The sequence below is a fragment of the Schistosoma mansoni genome (genome assembly GCF_000237925.1).
Source record: "Schistosoma mansoni, WGS project CABG00000000 data, supercontig 0196, strain Puerto Rico, whole genome shotgun sequence".
In the NCBI taxonomy this organism is placed as follows: Eukaryota; Metazoa; Platyhelminthes; class Trematoda; order Strigeidida; family Schistosomatidae; genus Schistosoma; species Schistosoma mansoni.
Window position 1 is genome coordinate 270,271 of NW_017386073.1, and position 20,063 is coordinate 290,333.

The 20,063-nt window shown below is 37.2% G+C and overlaps 2 protein-coding genes across 2 annotated transcripts in view; one reads left to right on the forward strand and one right to left on the reverse strand.

Moving 5' to 3' along the window:
- Positions 1–4,592: 4,592 nt before the first annotated feature.
- On the reverse strand, positions 4,593–4,898 carry Smp_086370 (hypothetical protein; the record flags this gene model as incomplete). Its single annotated transcript, XM_018793821.1, has 1 exon — positions 4,593–4,898. The coding sequence occupies one exon, from the start codon at positions 4,896–4,898 to the stop codon at positions 4,593–4,595; it is 306 nt and encodes a 101-aa protein (XP_018647119.1).
- A 917-nt stretch (positions 4,899–5,815) lies between these two features.
- Positions 5,816–20,063, forward strand: part of Smp_169140 (hypothetical protein) — a gene marked incomplete at both ends in the record, with an annotated part of 29,411 nt that continues 15,163 nt past the window's right edge. Inside the window, 5 exons of the mRNA XM_018793832.1 lie at positions 5,816–5,869; positions 14,408–14,533; positions 14,570–14,700; positions 14,773–14,911; positions 14,951–15,222. Of these exons, the coding sequence (XP_018647120.1) occupies positions 5,816–5,869; positions 14,408–14,533; positions 14,570–14,700; positions 14,773–14,911; positions 14,951–15,222 (722 nt within the window). The remainder of the gene's footprint in view (positions 5,870–14,407; positions 14,534–14,569; positions 14,701–14,772; positions 14,912–14,950; positions 15,223–20,063) is intronic.

Here is a 20,063-nt window from a genome sequence, read left to right on the forward strand (position 1 = left end):
TTTTAATCGCGTGTGAAGTAAATTCTCTTGGCGTGACCAAATTCTTCATAGTTAACGGAAGAATTATTGATGACCCCGATATTATTTGCGAACAATTCAGTCAGCATTTCTCGCAGTGCTATAACACTAGAACTGAAAGCTGTATCAATACATTTCCAATGCTGACATGCAGACACCTGTCGAAAATTGATTTCGTACCCTCCAACATCAAGCAGGCCATAACTGCCTTGAAAAAGTCCTATGACGGTGGACCTGACGGGATTCCCTCATCATTTGTGAAATATGGTAGTAGAGGATTCCCATTATTTTGTCTAAAACTTTTCGACCTATCTATGGAATATGGGGCCTATCCATCTGTATGGAAAACATCTCTTATCACCCCAGATTCAAAACCGGATCACGCAGTGATATTGTTAACTACAGACCAATTAATTTGACATCCGTGCTGTCAAGAACTATGGAAAAAAATCATCTACAAACAGCTATTATCATTTTTGCTTTCGGCTAATCTGATTAGCCCATCCCAACACGGGTTTATGACCAAACGCTCGTGCTTCACATCGCACCTGGAATTTTTTGATCAAATTACCCAGAGAAGGGATGTTGGTCAGTCAGTGATAATTCTGTACTTCGACTTTAGTAAGGCCTTCGAAAGCGTTTCACACAAACTTCTTATAAAACTCTCTTCATATAGAATACAGAATCCCCTTTTATCTTGGCTCAAGTCATTTTTAGAAGAACGTAGCCAAATTGTCCGCTTTGGATCTTTCTACTCCAAACCTGTGAATGTAACCAGTGGGGTTATACAAGGAAGTGTAATTGGTCCATTACTATTTCTCCTTTTTATCAATGACGTTTGCTCCCTCTTTCAATATGGTAAACCTTTTCTTTTTGCCGACGATCTAAAAGTGGTTTATTCATTCTCATCTCCCACAAAAGAAAGCTATATTTCAACGGTAATCCAAGAAGAAATAAACAAGTTGTACGAATGGACTACTTCGTGGAATTTGCCACTTAATGTTGACAAAAGTGGATTTATTAACATCGGCCGCTGCCTTAACTTAAATCTGGCTATACAAAAACATACACTGAAACCTCTCAACACTGTTCGTGACTTGGGTTTAAGATATAGCGACAGTTTGAACTTTTCTGAACACATTGCATCTCAAGCATCCAAAGCTAGAAAGCTCATCGGATTTATAATGATTAATTTCAATAATACCGAATCGAGATTATTATTATACAGAAAATGTATCTTATCAATTCTTGAATATGGTATTTTGGTTTTCAGTAATTGCAGGCATAATGACCTGATTAAAATTGAAGGTGTTCAAAGAAGGTTCACCAAAGCTGTTTTGGGGTATTCTGACAACAAAGACTATCACCAAAGATGTCAACAACTCAAACTAGAACCTCTCTGGATCAGGCGTATCAAATTAAACCTTATCTTTCTCTACCGGCTTCTTAACGGTATTTCTTACTCTTCGCTATCTACCCCTTCATACTCTATGATACCGTCCCACAATCTACGCAATAAGGAAAATATTCTAGCGATTCCAAAAACCCACACAAATTTGCGCCAGAATTTTTTCGTTATTCGCTACTCAACCATGTGGAATAGACTGCCAATGAACCTCCGATGCAGTGAAACTATAACCCGGTTCAGAAGTCTTCTTGATGATTTTCTTTCCGAATGTGGATTGTGTCACCTATTGAATATTAACGTGCTTAACAATGATTTATACAAAAAAGGTCCGTCATCTATCTAACTGACTGAAAAGCAAAGTGAAACCTTTGCAACTTTTCATGTCTATTCTATTTCACTTTTATTCATCTTAATATATAAAGTCTGCTTATGTTCGTATTTATAATTATTACTGTTATTATTATTATCATTATTGGTCTTTCGACACATTAGATATTCTTTTCATCTCTTCTTGTCTTTCTTAACATGTTTTACTCCTAAACATCCAAAGTCTACAATTAAAAACAAAAAACCCTATGTTCCACTTAAACAAATAATTTTTTTTTAAATATTCACAACATATATATAACATATGGAAACTTATATTTAATCATTCTTTGCAGTTAATTATGACTATGATAGCATCATACTAAATTATTATTATTGCACTAGTGTTTATACTAATACCCGGTTTCACTCTGTATACTGTTACATAAATCTACACGTATTTATCCGTAAGGGTTTATTATTGTTGTTATTATTATTTTAAAATTATTCGTTCATCTCAAAAGTCTATACCCATTACACTATTATGATCATGGTTGGACCCTTTCACCATGTGTTCATTTCTTTTCTCTCTCCTTTTTTTTCCTTCAAAATAAATATTATTCTTAAGATTACGAAGCTTTGGATTGAGACAATAACTTGAGTTACGTTGAATTCAACTTATCAGACCCGTTTTATCTTCACTATGTATATACACGACTCATACATATAGATTATCTTTTGCACTTAATTGAGACTTTCATAGCATCACCCAAAACTATGACTGTACACGCACAAACATTTATTCTAACGTCATATCTTACCGCAATAATAAGTTATTTACTTATTAATTTATTCTGTTTTATTTTATTTTTATTACTCATTTTGCTATACATACATAGTTGTTTATTCTTGTTAAAATATTTACGTATTCCGCGTCTCCTTTATTTCTATTTCCTTAGTTTCTTCCTTTCCTCCTCCAAAATCAATTCGAAATTCTTACCAATTACGCAGAACCTGATTTATTATTACTATTATTACTATTCTATTATTAATATTTTATTTTCCTTTTCCTTCCTTTCTCAAACATGGCATATGCAATGTTAACATTATTGAAAATTGTGTATTATTGCAATTTTGAAGAAACCCAAAATGGTTTCTTCACAGCACTTATGTACCCATAAGGTGTTTGTGAATAATAATAATAATAATAATAATAAACTAGATAGGTGTGGACCCCAATTAAAGTCAGATCAAGGTGATTGGAGAAACAACGGTTCTAAACAAATATTTCCACTCAGTTATTCGACTAATAATTATTCCCACAATAACCGATCTAAATTACAATAAATAGACAAATTTGTAAGGAATGTAGAAAAAACTTTCGAACGCGCCAAAATGTAATTGTTATTCTATCCCTTTCTGGATAAATCAAGTAAAAACCCGTTCAAAAGATAACAGTTTGTTGCTTTCTAACAAAAAGGGTTTCCGATTCTGGAAAAGTGCTCCAATTCACAATCAGAATGCACAATCTCAGTCAACTCAAGCAGCACACTCAACGAGAGGAGCAATGAATATGGTTGCCGCTAAGATTAAGTATCAACTAAAACAACATAAATACAACTCAGGAAGAAACATACAAACACAGTAAAGGCAAAAGAAAAGTAAGAAAACTGTGATAAAATAAAATATAACCATCTCAAATGGAATCAAAAACACTCACAAAAATGTCCAACTAAAGAAATCAGTAAGAACAAGTTGCAAGTGTATGCGTGGAGGGATTTTCACACCCAAAACCCTCAAAATGTGTCTTACAGTGTCACTCGACGTATTCCTTACTGAAATTCGACAAATCGTCTCAATTTCAAAAATGTATTTTATTTTGGCTGAGTTTTTCTTAATTTTTATTGTATTAAAACTTTGCGTCCCCGTCTAATTTCTGCCGACAGCTATCTTGTAAAATCACTTTGACTGGTAGTATAATTGGCGCTATAAACCTGACTAGGTAGAAGATAGACGCCAAGTACGATGAAATATTTCCTCTGGCTAGGTTTCCATGATCCTCATGAACTTGGAAACATAATTCGTCTGTTCGGGCGTTCTATTTTATTACCAGAGTTCTCTAATTCGTCTCAATGGACTAACAGAAGGTAAAGTTTCCTTCAATACGATCTTCCTCAGGAACGAACTCCTACACTTCGACACTATTACTAGTCCACTTATTTAAGTTGAATCCTCCCAGACTTAGGAGTTTATCGAAATGTGAATATGTCAGTTTGGCTTCTTTCATAGCTTTCAAACTTATCAATAAATCGTTCACAAAGGACTGTTCCTTAGCTGATTGCGCAACAACCCCGGGGAATTTATCTTGATCATCAGAAATCGTTTTCTGAAAGGCAAATGTGGTGCAACATAGCGATAGGGTTACTCCGAACAGATGGACTTTCATTCTATAGACCTCTGGCTCCTTTTATAAGTCCCCACCTGGACACCACAAATACCTGAGAGCGTCTCGATCATGCACCGGTAGTACTACTTGGTGGGACATGACTTCAATGTCCGCCACAAGACCTATTGGTCGTTGCCGAGGCCTGGTGAATACGTCTACTAAGTTACTGACTAAATCAGGCCTAGAATAAAGATTCTTGTTTAAAGACGTTCCAGCGTACACTATTCTTGACTTGTTGAGCTCCTTGGAATGGAAGACAGGGTGATAAAGAAGGTAACAAATTCGTCCGTCAGAGTATTCATCGTTTACCTTTTCGGTGTTGTCTCATTCTATATACTGAGTCATGGCGCCCTCATGGTCTTGTAGCAACTTCGTATCCCGAATAAATGGACCTTTCAAACAGCTTGGTCCGCGTTATGCTAATTTCTTGTTATTAGGTAACTTGTGTTCGTGCCTCCAAGGTATAGCAATTTGACAGTGCCCATTTAACTTTTGCACTGAGTTTGATATAGCACTGAATGCTATATGATCTTCCACAGACATTGATGTAGTGCGACCAGATGAATCTTTGAATTCAGTTGAGTATAATTGTTCAAACTTATCCTTTGATTTCTCTTTATCTGAGAGGTAGTTAAGTAAACGGTTGCTTTCATGAATTTCCCCGTAGGGGCCGAACAGCGGCCAAGCTAATAGAGTCCTCACAGCAGACGGTTCATTCATCTTTCCGGTTCTTACCTCTTTCACCCGTGTACGCTCGGTGTGCTACACCCAATCAACAGTTTAACATTCTCGTCTTCAGCCCTCGGAAAACTTATGTCTATTAAATGAAAACAGGATGCCATTTGATTCGCCGTTGGCACAGTCATGTAAACCGTCAGTAGTTTTTTAACACTTTCCTCCGTATAGAACTGGGTAAGCACCTTCACTGCTATCTCTCTGTTCTTCCTGCTTCCTGTGTAACAGGGTATGGTGTCTCCAACCGCATCCTTCAACAGCACATGACCTTGGTGATCGACAGTTTTTGCTACATGGCAAGCCTTTGGACAAACATTGCGCAACTTGTGTCTAGGAACAAATTCTTTCCTTTCTCTAACATTCTTGTCTTTAAACTTCCGATACTAATCTACAGAATGCTTACCTGGGCACTCCAAACAGGGTGAACTACGTAAGGGAACATTGTCATCACTAGTAGTCGCATAAGATATCCTTGCCGCGTTGTAATCTGCACTAATTTTCCCTTTAAAGCATCAACATCCCTAGTGTCACTATTACTACCGCGGTTGACGAGTAGTCCTTATCGGGTATTAGCCATATCAACTTATTGCTTTACAAACTCAGTAGGATCGGCGAACAGAGGCTCACGACCACCTCTTATAATCTGAAAAGCTACCTTTAGCCACTTCTTTTGAAGATGCGCCGGTAATTTCGGAACCAGAGTGTCAATAGTTCTAGAAGAGTTCATGTCATAAATGTAATTCATCCGTTTGATTGTCAGACCACATTCTTTCATTTCTCGAGACAATCTTCTTAAAATATCTGGTTGATTACTTCTTATATTGGGAAAATTTAACAAGTTGTCGATGGACGTTTCCTCTACAAGCTTGAAGGTAACCAATATCCGGTTCTATTATAGTACAATGAAGGATGGCAGCTTTCGCTTCGCCGTCACAATATTGAATCAATTAATTTGGGTTAGCTCTAAATCCAATATTCTCACTCCCGACGTATTCCTCAGAATTTCTAATTAAATTCCAGTGATTTATCGGTGTACCACCAACTCATAAGATTTCTCTTTTTGGTAAATACAGATATTTTTAATATTACATCCTCGTCGTTGCTTACAGATCGGCCGAAGCTTTCATTTCCCTGGCGGCGTAACGTTTCCAGCTCAATTTCTTTTTTCTAACTGGGTTATGCGTACCCTATGTCACTCTAGTCCTATGATGCTATTGGTTTTGGGTTTGTCCTTTTGAGTTGGTCCTCATCATAAACTCTCAGATGATTCGGTGGTAACTCTGAAATCTCATTGGTATCGTAATATTTATTGGAAGTCATTTCAGTAAGTATATCGAATTAACTGTTTGAAACTTTGTAGTAGGTAATTTCCTACAGGTACAACTCCAAGTTATTCTCTAGACTATCGAGCACAGAGTCTTGGTTTCGCGAAAGTCAGAACAAGAAACTATTTGGCTTAGTAAACTTTATCTGTTTCTAAAACGTAAATTAATAAGATCAGTATACAAATAAACAGTACAGTCGATTACATAGGGAAAAGGATAGACATAAATACCGAAAAGTAACTAGATGATAGGAAAAATGAGTCAACAAGGCGAATATTGTTACACAATGAACATGAAATTGTGATTGATGGATGAACAAGACAGTCATACAAGGTCAAAAGAAGTTAATGTGGTGGTGAGCGTTTCATTTCATCACTGGTGGGTTCGTTTATCGATTACACTGTACAGTGACTATCGCCTTAAGTATTTAGGTTTATGAATCGTCTATTACATTATTTGCCAGGGAAGACATTGTTCAGACAATAAAGTAACCGAATTCAGGTACTATCGTGCTGAACTGATATAGTGGCTGAAATATTACTTACTTTTTAGTCAAACAAGCATTCCAAATAAACCGCATGGCCTAGTATTGAAGTTAAAAATTGGTGAACGAATATCTCTGGATCGCAAACTATAATATAATCGGACTGCTGAGATCTAATGAGGCTAAAAACCTGTAATGTTTCAGAAGCACCTAAAACAACAATATCAATTTCCAACTGGCTAATCCTTAATCAGCACTATAACTAGTTAAACATTATGGTTTCAGAATATCGTCATAAAGCATTGACATGACTTGACAATCACGTATTATGATTGATAAAATTGATGAAACTATTAACAAAATCAGTCACCAAATTAGCTTGTAATTACTACTAAATAGTGTTGTTTTCTTGTGGTCATCTTTATCTATTACAGATGATTCCAGTGTGTTTCTCCATCAGTCGCTCATTCAGTCAGTGTAATCGGGGGTTTCTTGGCACAACCATGCATGAAAATCATCAGTATAAGCGGTCAAGCAAATCTTCTACACACTGAAAACACTGTCCAATTCATCCCAACACTGATTAAGGTTCAAGCCATTATCACAGACATGAGTTGAGAGTTGTAGCCCCCCTTGGTTACAGATTATGTTCTCCCTGATAATCACACGAACATCACACACTGTTTATCATCTTGTAAAGATTTTAGTTAGCCGGAAGCATCGTGCAGCACCTATGTTTATGGTACATATGCTTGATGGGTTTCAACAATTTTTAATCGATATATTGATAACTAACTTATGAGAAACTTGATACTTGCGACTGACTTGTATGAACCATCAGCCGGGGAATATGAACATAAATGACACTGAGTCAAGAACATGTCTCTTACGGATACACTCATGTTTAACTAATTACTGCCAGCTATTTGTCCAAAACTCACATAATTATCACTTTTCACACATGGAAAGAATTTTTGATAACAATTCGTATGTGTTAGTAATATTACTAAATTCTATCATGATTAAGTAGTAATGAGGTCAAGAAAATCTCCCCGTAACTTAATAAACCGTATCAAACCAAGGAAACCAACTAGAACGCTGGTTGGAATTCTTCATTTCCACTGTTATATTTTTGTTCTTTCGGTTAGTCTACTCATGCAGATGCAATTGGAAATCAACTGATATGGACAGCTTACTGAAATTGGCTTTTTTGACTTTATGATCTAAACGAAATATAATACCAATAATAAAACTTCTGCAATATTGATTGTTTTCAATATTTCTAAATGCGAAACACTTGTACTATCTACAAGTTAAACTATTAACCAAGGACCATTATTACTCATCTTACGGCGGTTTATTAAAATATCTCTACACGAAGTCATTCCTAATTGTTATGGTCCCACTTTGATCATCTCCTATATAATCTTCACAAAGATTTTCATTTTTTGTGTTGTAAAAAAAGATTTTGAAATCGCCATATGTCTTTCTTGACTGAAGGCTACTGCTTTCTTTTCGATTTACGTTTCAGCTTATTAATAGCCGGAGAATTCGTATTATTCATGATAACATCAGGCGCGCGACAATCTCGTTCAATTCGGCATCGAACCAACGTCAGGTTGATTCTGGTAGGAGAGGAGTATAGTGACATTGAGCCCCAACAACACAATCATCAAAGCTGAACATGAGACAACTAGGAGGATAGATATTTAATTTTTAATCAGGAGAAAAAACCAACAATGAAGCGTTTTCGAGTAAGTTGAATTAAAATGCATTAAAACACAAACTCTGTGTCCTATTCAAACGGTTCTTCCTCAACAAAGATAATGAGTTATATTAAAGTACAAAGTTCCTCAAACGGTACAGCCTGTAAAAGGCATTCAGGAGTTCGTCTAACACGAGCCAACGTGCTAAAAACAAAAGGGATAGTTAATAAACAGGAGTTCTATACCTGGAAACCGATCAGAATATTCTCCATAAGGTGGGATTAGAAATCAGTGGGGATTTCAGTAACCTTTCCATGCATACGATCAAAGGCTGACGGTAGTACACTGAACCATACCGTCCCCTTGAGTCTGGCCAAAGAAACAAGTAAATGACAAAACTGTCCAATGAAATGTTATGGGGAGATTTTCACAGTTTTGTTCCCGTTACGCTGACAGTTGCGCTGATTATTCGTTTAGATAATATCGGTGTAACGGTCGAATGAGTAAATTCAAAGAAATACAAATACCATGGTATGGTTCGTGAAGAGTTCCAGATGTCGTCTAGAAATTTGTCAAACCCGTGTTACATGTAAATGAACGGAAAACGGGGTTAAGGTGACCTACATGTAATAAGGAATTCGATTCATTATCTGCCATGTGAGATAACATCAAATGCAAAGCGTATACTTTATATTGGTAAAACTGGTAATCACCGTTGTAACAAAAGTTTAGAAGCTGTAGAAAATGTGGACGTTCCGTAAAATGCTTATGCAGAAATCTTGTCATTTACCGTCAAGTAACATGTTACTTACGGTAATACGACGGAGAGCTTGGTTAAGACTTAGACTGCGATCGCTTGTGTATATGCAATACGTTTTTCCACAGTAGGTTGACTTACGAGGGATACATTTACATGGTCTTCACTAAAACTTGACGGAGATGATACAATATATGACTATTTTATGTGAGAGTAACAAGGACATATTACTAGGCCACATGAATATAATACAAAGTAATATAATGACATTTTGAAACTCTCCTGTGTTGCTCTCGCTTTTAAATAGTAGAGTTTTGAAGTTGACAGTAGTTCGAATTCGGATTATGTACGAGGTATTGTTGATTTAATTCTTGGTTCGGAATTACTCTGTAGACTGAATTTGTATAGGTTGAAAAGTAATTTGGACCAAATACCTAGCATCGCCAGTGTGAATCACTAACGCAGATGATCTGTGTCAAGTTATTGGAAGCCTGCTCGAGTTAGACGGGGATAATGTGATCAACCAGCTGACATCGAAGTAACACCTCGAGACTAATACATAGAGTGAATTACCCCTCCGTCATATCCAGGTACTATGGCTGCTTAAATGACCATACTGCACGAACAAAGTTATTACAGAAATATGCTGCTTACGGTAGATAAACGAAACAGAGTGCGGCATAGCATGCTATTAACTGATCCATGTTGGTTTTCCTTGGTCTTGATGGGAATCGACAAACTGTTCGGCACTCAGTGACCCAACTGCCGGATGATTTTGCTAGGGCTTAGAGACTTTATGACATTTCACTGGCCCTAAGAGTCAAAACGTCAATAGGCACATCAAAAGAACTCGTCACCGTCTTGGACTTCACCATGCATTTAGGAAGATACTGCTGTAGACCGTCAACGTTGATGATCTATGTCGAATGATTAGAGGCCTACTAGAGTTAGACGGGAACGGTGTATCGAACGAGCTAACTTCGAAGTCACACCTTGCGGTCAGCATCTAAGATGGATTACCACATTCGACGTATGAAACTACTATGTCTGCTTTGAAGACTGCATAACACAAAGAGCGTGATTACGTAAATATATTAGTAAGAATGAGTACAGAGATTTTAATGAGACCACCACCGCATGAGCTAGTCCATAGCGTATGATTAACTGATGCGCGCTTTTTTGTCCTCGACTTTAACGGGGATAGATGATCTGTTCGATATTCAGTGACTCAACTCCCGGATGATTTGGCTAGGGCTTATGGACATTTCACTGCCCCTACACAGCAAGCCTCGTCTTATATATACCATTTTAATTTAACATTCTGGCACATTCTAAATTTTAACTCCTATTTCCGGTTATCAGGTTGCTTCAATCTTACACTTGTATTTATGATAGTTGTTCTTGACTGCTTTTACCATTAAACATAAATGGGTTCAGTGCGCTTACCTAGTGATTGGATCACTTGATCTCCAAGTTTTTACTCAGGTTTTTTTAAATAAACGCCTAGGACACAGAGTACAATCATACTAGACGCAAACCTTCCAAAGGCTGAAAGTTACATCACCCTAACGGAAGTAATGACGATCGAAAATACCACATGAGGACAGAAGTTAATTTGGGCGAAAGACTTCAATTTATTTGACCTTTTGCTGAAGAAAGTCCAGCAGAAAGTGTTAAGTGAAATAAAAGTTTGTATATGGTGTCGAGTTGCGATTGGATATGATCACCACTATAGGAAGATTACGTTCCAGATATCGAGTTGGATCAATCGGTAACTCAAGAACCAGAAGGCTGTTGACAGTTGAATTAATATATATTTGTTGGCGATCTCAAGGTATCGGAAGAATACCGAGACGTGTCAAAGTTTAGGAGCGGAACAGCCGAGCGTAAGCGAGTTCAAGCAAGGTAACAGGCAAAGGAAGGAAAAGTGTCTTTTGTACACTTAAAAAATCAAGTAAAGTAAAACAATCACTGATACAATTGGTTATAGTAATAATTGTTTCAATTATACCAATCGCATTCTCGTCACAAAAGTAGGTCACTATAAGTTCATTACTAATAGCCTCTGATGACGCTATTTGACTTTAGAAGCGAAAGTAATGTGCTTAGATCAAGCAGAGTTCGGGAAATCAGTGTGATGAAGCCATTCAAACTTCTTACTGCTTTATGACTTTTCGCCTTTAGTTTTATCTTTTCACTAATTGTTGTGCCTAATTACTGAGTCGGAATAATTTGCTTTCTCAAAGGGATAGTTTTATTTCATTTTGACACAGGGTTACAAAAGTTACCAGTTAGTTCAGATGAACGAAGTAATTTTTTTTATTATACAGTGATTAAAAATCCAGTATGTTCATTAGTTTGTTTGCATATCTTTGCGGTGTACTGTCTCGTTTGCGGGAAGTTTGGTTTCTTTGGCTATGGAGCGAACTAAACCTGTAAGGCCTTAGGGATACTTAAATCCATAAAAGTTCTCCAGTTAACGACACTTATTTAGTTTCGGTCTGCTAAAAAAGTGTTAGTGTCACCCACCTGTACATGGTACTTTTCAAGTTGTATACCACACTACAGGACACTCACTGTAACCTAGTAACGAATCCTTCCGTTTTGATATCTTAATTTGTTCATATAGTTTTGAGTTAGTTATAGCTGAGGTAGTTTCTCCAATTACACGGAAAAAAACTATCAAGGTTTCGGATTTGAAATATCAGAGCGGTGTGGATCTACATTTCATTATTCGTTACCTACAAATAATTATGCTTTTATTAGTTGTTCCGAGTTGTCTTAAGCATGTAATCGGTTCGGCAGTGTCGTAAATCGGTGTTAAGTTCTGGCCAACAAGCAGGAAATGACCTAAGTCTCCATTGATGTGTGTTTGCTTATGGTCTAATCATACAATTGTTAGTTGGTCCAAAATATTGTCTAGTCTCCAAAGTTTGATTCCGTGTTCCCACCTATTTGCTCACGGTTCAGTCAATTTTTAGGGACCGTAATTATTGTTGTTATTCTGTGTAAAGGGTTTGTATATAGTCCTTAATCTCACTCAGAACTCCACCGACTTTCATGGCGGTGTGTCATCAGTTAAGATTCCCATTAGCGTACAAACTAACTTATTAGTGTTAAACTGGTCTTATACGGAGTTTTTGATTTAATTTCCAACCTAATCAACCGGTCAATATTTATCGGGACTAGTTGTCATACTGCGTCTGCACATGCAGATGAAATCAACAATATGAGTAGCATAACAGTCAAGAAATGATACTATCAATGGAATTAAAAAATAATAATAATAGCGAACATAGTTTAAAGCGAAAAAACGCCCTCTGTGAGTAAAAATGTGGAGTAATATCGAAAATCAAGATTTTCGGAATATAAAGTAGAAACTTACCTTCGTCACTGATCGTTTTATTTATTTATTTATGTATTTATTTATTTAAACACATGAATATTGGTACAAGGAAGCACCAGATACATATGCGCCATAAAAATCTCATTCGATTTGCTTGAGGGCTGTGATAATGCCCAGGTGCCCAAACTGAAGCAGATGGTTTTCTTAGGGGCTCACACCCGGAGCCTTTGACCTAAAGGTCTAACCCACAAGGCAGTGGAGTATCGTGAGGAGATGCAGTCCCATGGTAGCCGGTGACCGACGATTGATTCATACTCCAGTTGTTACCTTAGGATACTGGAGTCCATGTGCACCATTGGTTTGGAATCAGGGTTTTCCAACTCCCCTAGGTGGACTTTCTGTGTCCACCAACCCGGTTAAAGCACCGGACATTCGCTTTTCGTCCTCTCACTTTCGTAAACAACACCCCCGCCACGAGAAGGCAGTGAGTAGGACTTCCCTGACAGAGGCTATATACGCGTGGCTATGTGAGAGCATTTCGAGAGGGAGAGCGGACTCTCCCTACTCTCGGCCGTACCAGGGCATTTGGGGGCCGTCGCTGATTGACTTTTAATGGGCCAAACGTCATTCCATATGCTTACTTTTGGGGAGTCGAATGGGGGTAAATAGACCCCGAAACTGGCAATATCAAGCTGTATGTGATTAGTAATGATATTTGTCTTGATGAGTTCAGTTAATTTAAATATACTGGATTACATGCTTCTATGGGCTGTTTGAACGTAAAGCTTGAAAATGAAGAATATTCTCAGGACACGTTCCCCAGATAGCTCCAATTATTTACTAAAATTTTTAAGTCACTACACAAATGTCTATGATTTCTACAAAAAAGTGGAAATGAGTTATGTTGTACGTTTGACTTAAGTTTATACAATTACTTAATGAGGAAGTACCTGTTTACTCAGTTATAAAATACCTTAGTTATATGGTTGAAAGGCATCTATTCGTGACTTGTAGGGTGGCGAATAACAGACGACCTTGTGAGACCTTACAAAGAAACAATGACAGTTCAGGATAACCATAATCTTGGGAATTTTACTGATATCAAACCGTTTGAATACTCTACCAAACATGGACAAATGTAGTATCTAACCTGTCAATGAATTGATCATTTTTACTACCTAGTAGTAGTTACTCAGGTTGGGTATTGTCCGTCTCTAATGATATCCAGGAGAAAATATATACTAATTAGTGTGAATATCTTACCGAAACGTTTTCTTGTGGTTGGTAATGCTGGAGTAATTTCCTTTTTTAGATTTTCCACGTAATATTTAGAAAAGACGGAAAGAGTTTACTTATCACGACGTTTGCAGAACTTGAAGGAATTCCATTTTAAGAACAACTAATAACAAGGGTGTTTAGCTTTCTCTATCGGTTGGGACTTAAGAATCGCTAAATTGCAATTGTCCACAGTCAAATATATAAGATTAGCTGATCAGTTTTCGTAAAGCTATCAGAGGTAAGCACCAGTAGGCATATTTATTTGCAGTTCTCTAGCTGTCAAAATTTTATTTTGGAGGGAAGTAAATGACTTGAAAGTTATGTAACGGGTATTCTAGTGTAAGAGCTTGATTCATACTAAGGCACTTTTTTGTGGCAAATTCATAATATGTCTTGTCTATGGTTAATCTTAGCGTCAGTAAAAGTATTATTCCTGGGAAGTATATTTAGGAAAGATGACTGAAAAAACAAAGTATGTGGTTAGATAACCAATTTTTGTTATTTTGTTCCTTTTTGCTAAATGTGGCTAACACTAATTGGTTTTACATCTGACTACTTTGTATCAACCTTTTGTTTTCTCAAAAATCCTCTTACATAGAAATCAACTTCTGAAAAGATCGTCACAGATTATCAAAAGGCACATAAACGCGCTGAACTTGAACGTTTACGTATAGCCAGAGAGCATCAAAGGGAACTTGAAAGAAAACAAAAGAAATTGGAGAAGGTTTTTCTTTTCGATTATCTAAACTTTTCTGACTAGGAAAGGCAGCAACGAGAAAGACAGGAAAAGAGAGATGCTGAGGAACGTAAGAAAGAAGAGAAGCGTCTGAAACGTAAGGAAGAGCAGCGCAAAAAAGAAGAGGAAAGAGAAAATGAACGTAAAAAGAAGGAGTATGTTTCATGTCATTCAAATTTCTTAGTTCTGTTTGTTTTCTATATTCATATCATCGCTTTTTGTTTCAGAGAGGAAAAACGCAAGAAAGAGGAAGAAAAGTTGCAAAAAGAGCAAGAAAAGAAAAGGGAAGAAGAGTTGAAAACTCAGAGAGAAGAAAAACAACGGGCAGTTTTGTTAGGATTTCTTGTGAAATCAGAAATCAGAAAGGTCTTTTAGTTTTCACTTATTGTTTTATTTGTTTTTCAGGAAACTAATACCATCTCTGGTACAGACTGTGGACCATTTATACAATTTGAAGTCAGAAAGGATATGAGAATGGCTCCTTTACACAGAATGTCACAGGCTTTACTTTCCTCAAAACAAAGCAACATAGAAAACTTAAGACATGCATGGGTAGACGGAAACGATAAAGATGCAGCTTCATCACTTGGGTTATTTAAATTCGGACGTGCTAACTATCTTCATGAACTACGAACAGGACAGATATTACCATTATCCTACCCAAGTACTTGGCCAATGTACGTTATCCTTAATATATATATATATATATATATGGATGAAACAACCAGTCCACTCAGTCATTGTATTTAAGTGGATACCCTCGGAATTTGGATATAGTTTAAGGGCATTTGACTTATGAGAGAGAAGGTCTTCCAAAAACTAACTTGTAAATATTATAGTAATCGGTTATTTTGTCTACGATCTTTAGAAGACCTTCAGTTGAAAGATTTATACTTAAAAGTTTGTAAGCAAAAACATTCTGCTTCCATCAAATTGACTTTAGCAAAGTTGGTTTTGAATGACAAAAGCAAACATCCATATCAGCCACTGCTAGTTATCATCAGTTCAAATCACAGTTTCCTGTGAATGACCATAAAAGTTAGAAACTGATAAGATCCATCTGGTTATGAGTTTACCTCCCGACCATAGCTGCTACCTTGACGTGATTATCGGGGTTATATAATGGAATGATCCAATCTATCTATATTGGGTGGGACACTTGTTCCTTTAAGTCTTACCATACCGACCAGGTCGGTTTTAGAACGGTAAGACCGAAAGCAGAAACTTGAGGTCCACGGACATAGTCATACTGCTAACTGCACAAGGGTGTGACGGCAGTAATGTGTTTCCCTCAGATAACCATCATCTATGACAGTACTTCATTCTCAAAACAAAAGTAAGGGACTAGAAGGGGCTTACTCTAAAATTTTCATCTTATTCTACAGATTTTCGACTTCGGTGGTCGGGGCTTTTGCAATACGGAGCTAACATATCAAAAACTCTACACAAAAGGTAAATGTGTAATCGGCCTCCAGGAGTTGTTCCCTGGGTGCTGTGGTCATGCTCTCAGATTGCTAAGATCACCACTAATCCAGTTTTTTCTCTCAGGTTTATCAAATATCAAGTATCTTTCCGTGGTGTGAGGGTTCGGTGAGTGACAACTGCCTTCATAGCTGTAGCGACACGTGAGATCACCTTGATCATAACCAGACCCCATCTTCATCACCAAATATCTCTTCTATCAACTCTCACCTTCTGTATTTGACTTCCTCAAAACGTGCTGTCAATACTAACGGTTCAGGTTCACAAAATGCTATTTCAGATCTCCTGAAACCTCGCTTCGAACTATGTGTTTCAGCTTTCAATGTCCGAACCCTATGTCAAATCGAACAACAGAGGTCACTGGCTATGACCCTAGAATCTCGTTCCATCAACTAATGCTGTGTCTCCAAAACACGCTTATATGATCCTAGCTTGGTGATTCACTTGACTTCACCCAGCCAGTATAGGGAGCAAACGTAATACACCATTTATGTATCTAGAGATGTGACAGCAACTTGTGATCATTCCGGCATAGATATAGAAGTAAATCTGAAATCCGAACAAGAAGCTCTTATCGGGATTCTTAACATCAACCGCTTATCTAGTGTCCGTCCCAATGGTGAAATAGAAAATCAGAAAAGGGAACACACCGTTGCCATTTTATCGTTTTTGCCTATGGGCTCACTGACTACTGTCCTTATAGAGTTAACAACGAGTTTTACATGAAACTTCATGGTCTCTTTCAGAAAGGCACCTGCTCAGATGTTGTAGTTGTAGCAGGTGATTTTCACCCTATAGTTTGTAGTCTGAGTCAAACTAAAAGTCGAGTAGGTCGTATAGCGTTCCAGCTCCACAAACAAATAACGACGACTGTCTGTTGTAATTTTGCTCAAACAACTAATTATTCCTAGCAGGTAAAAACGTTAAGTACAACGAATGATACTACCTAACCTGGTAACCCCCGACATCAATACAAAGATGAACACACATAGGTCATATCACCATAAGCGATTGTTAGAGAGGCTCAATAGGAAATTACCTCTTCTACTGGAGTAGACGCTTAGACTCCGTCTATGCCCCAGAAGTAGTAGCACACATTTCTATTCGTTTTACTGGACGTAGGAAAGTCATAGCAAGAAGACTCCTTCGATATCAATCCGAAGATAAGAATATGAAGGATACATTCAGTTAAGAATTAGCTAAGCACCTAGTTGATTGTTAGGAAACAGTTCATTTTGAACAAGCTTGAAAAAGTATCCATGCAGCCGTAAATACAGCAATCACATTTATCAACAACTTAACTCATAAGTCTGTGAAAGATTAAGAGATTCTAGCAGCGTCTACTGGATTAATAAAGGTTCGAAAACATCCTATCGAATAACGATAAAGATCAACGATAAATGGTTTACTCAATCATCGTGATCAATATTAAGCAACGAAAGCGAGGTAGATGAAAAAACATTGGTGACGGGTAACGCTAGACAATGCTACTAACTGATCAAGAAAGCAAGCATTCAAAAGGCAAGTGTGAGACTACCTTTGTAAAGGACCAAACTTTTGTTCACTCTTAATCTGGGAGATTCGATAGATGGACAGAACATTTTAGGGAATAGTTCAACTGGCCTTCAGCCACCTTTCAGTTATCATCTATCCCTAGCCAACCTGAATGGCAAATCAGCATGAGTTCCTCAGCCCTTAGTGAATTAGGAAAGGTTATAGGTAATCCAAAATGAGAGAGCAGCAAGCTCTGATGTCTCGACCCCAGAGATCTTTAGGGATGATGGTTCAGTTTTAGTGTCTTAGTTGACTGAAATCTTACCTAGAGTCTGGGAATTAGACGTAACCTGACTAGTCTCGATTGCTGACCATTGTCTAATCTACAAAAGGACAAAAATCGTGTGATAACCACAGAGGAATCAGTTTGACTGATGTGATATCTAAAATATCAGCTTCAACAATCACCCAACGCTTATCCTGTTCTGGTAAAGAATAAACTAAGTAAAATTAGGCTAGTTTTAGAAGACGTGTTTGGATGGAATACATATATGACACAGTCCTATTTGGTGAAAACGTTATCAAAATACAGCCATTTGATCTATTTGAGCAACAATTCTAGCATGTTTAGGATGGTTTTTTTTAAGTGCAAAATGTTTCAGGACTAGTTTGCGTCTATACCTTAACTAGTGATAAGAAGTTAAGTAGTTGAGTGGATTGAATACTTCACTTATCTAGGAAGTATAAGCAACCCTTGTGGGTTGGTGTCTAACAAAGCTTCGTGATGGATTCAGAAAGTTCTGTTAGCGTTTCCCAACTTGTGTCACGTGTAGCGTAGGTAAGATGTCCGTTTTTCAATAAAAGAGTGAATATACTGAACAGAATTCTGCTCTGTGTTACTCGATGGCTTTGATAAATGGTTTGTGTGGGTGAAAGACATGTGTAGGTTGCAGTCTTTCGATCATAGATGTTTTCAAGAAATTGCTCGCGTATCGTGGAACAGTTGAGAAGGCATTGTTGAGATTAAGGATAAGGTACCAGGCAAAGGTAATAAGTAGGTTGATGAAGTAGTGAATCTTCACTGACTAAGGTGTTTATGACATGTGTTCTGTATATCTAACCATCACCTATCTCGACGAGTGATGCTTGTTCGTGTAGAAACAAGTTGGAAAACATCGAGGAGCGACAAAACAAAAACTAGGTATCACTCGACGTTACTGCTGCTGGTTTGAGCCATGTTGTTAAGTGCAGACTACCTGATTGGGGTCCGTGAGATAACCGCTACCAGTGGTTGAGAGACATGGCTCACGGTCTATCCCAGTGGCGCGGAGGCATTCATATGTTACTTCTCTATAGGTCAATGTTTCCAGTATTCCTCTATACATACCTTTCGATTGTTTTTTCGAACTATATTCTCAATATTTAGTCTTTCTTATGGATGTTGCTACATTATTTCGGTTCCTTTGACGTACATCTTAATTTCATCTCGTCGACCTAATGTGATATGACAACTTGGGTCAACGCCTATTTGTGCATGGCTCTTTGTTGTAAACTGATTTTCTGAGTTCACTCTTCTCAAGCAGCTTTGGCTGACATACATTTTTTGTCTATTTTTTGTTGATTATTTCTAACTGACTGTCCCAAGTACTAGTTGTCTGTCGAAAAATTATTAATCCAAAGCTATTCAAGTTCCCAAAAGTAACTCAGAATCTGAAGTTTACGGTTAAGTACACTAATTTTTTCTACACCTATCTGTCATTTGGTTCAGTTTTGTTTCGGTGTGCTTTCAATACAACAAAATTTGTCATAATCTGATGATGGGATAATTCACTCGACGACTATAGACAACAGGTTTTCCATCTGTAATTTGCACTGTGAATGGTTGTTGGATGTTTAGTGAACGCCTTGTTTCGTTGCGATGCCTTTCGAAGTTCTCTCTGTTAGCTCCAAATGAACTAACTACAAAATTTTTCAACAACTGTTTTTGGTTTCAATAGGCAATAATAGACTTAAAGTTTAGTCTTGTCCATATAGAAGTAGTTCAAAACCATCATTCTGAATAACAGCTATTGTAACTTATAGTTTTAGATTGTTTCTCAGTGTTTACCCCTTCATTAAAAAGTGACTTGTTTTCGTCTTATCACTGTTCATGGCCTATATTTAAGTTTAAACAGCTATTGATTTGTAACTTTTGACAATACTTTCTCAATATTTTTTATTCTCTTGACTTTCGGCCATAAATAAGATTCCTTATCAATTCGCCTTTTAATTTGGTAGCTCTTGGGATTTCTTTTAGTTTGATTATGGTTTCTAACACTGAATGAAAGAATTTGGAGGACCATTAAAAACTATGGAGCACTGAGTCTGTTTTACTTTAGCTTGAAACACAGTCTGCACTCATAGTTTCAGTGAATATTAAACATATTCCTTCAGGTCTCGTGACGAGCCACTAATAGTCCGTTGTCTACGGGAGCTAAAAGTTCCGTGCGTATTTTATGGATTCAATAAGAAAACACATCAGAAAACATTACTTTTGTAAAAT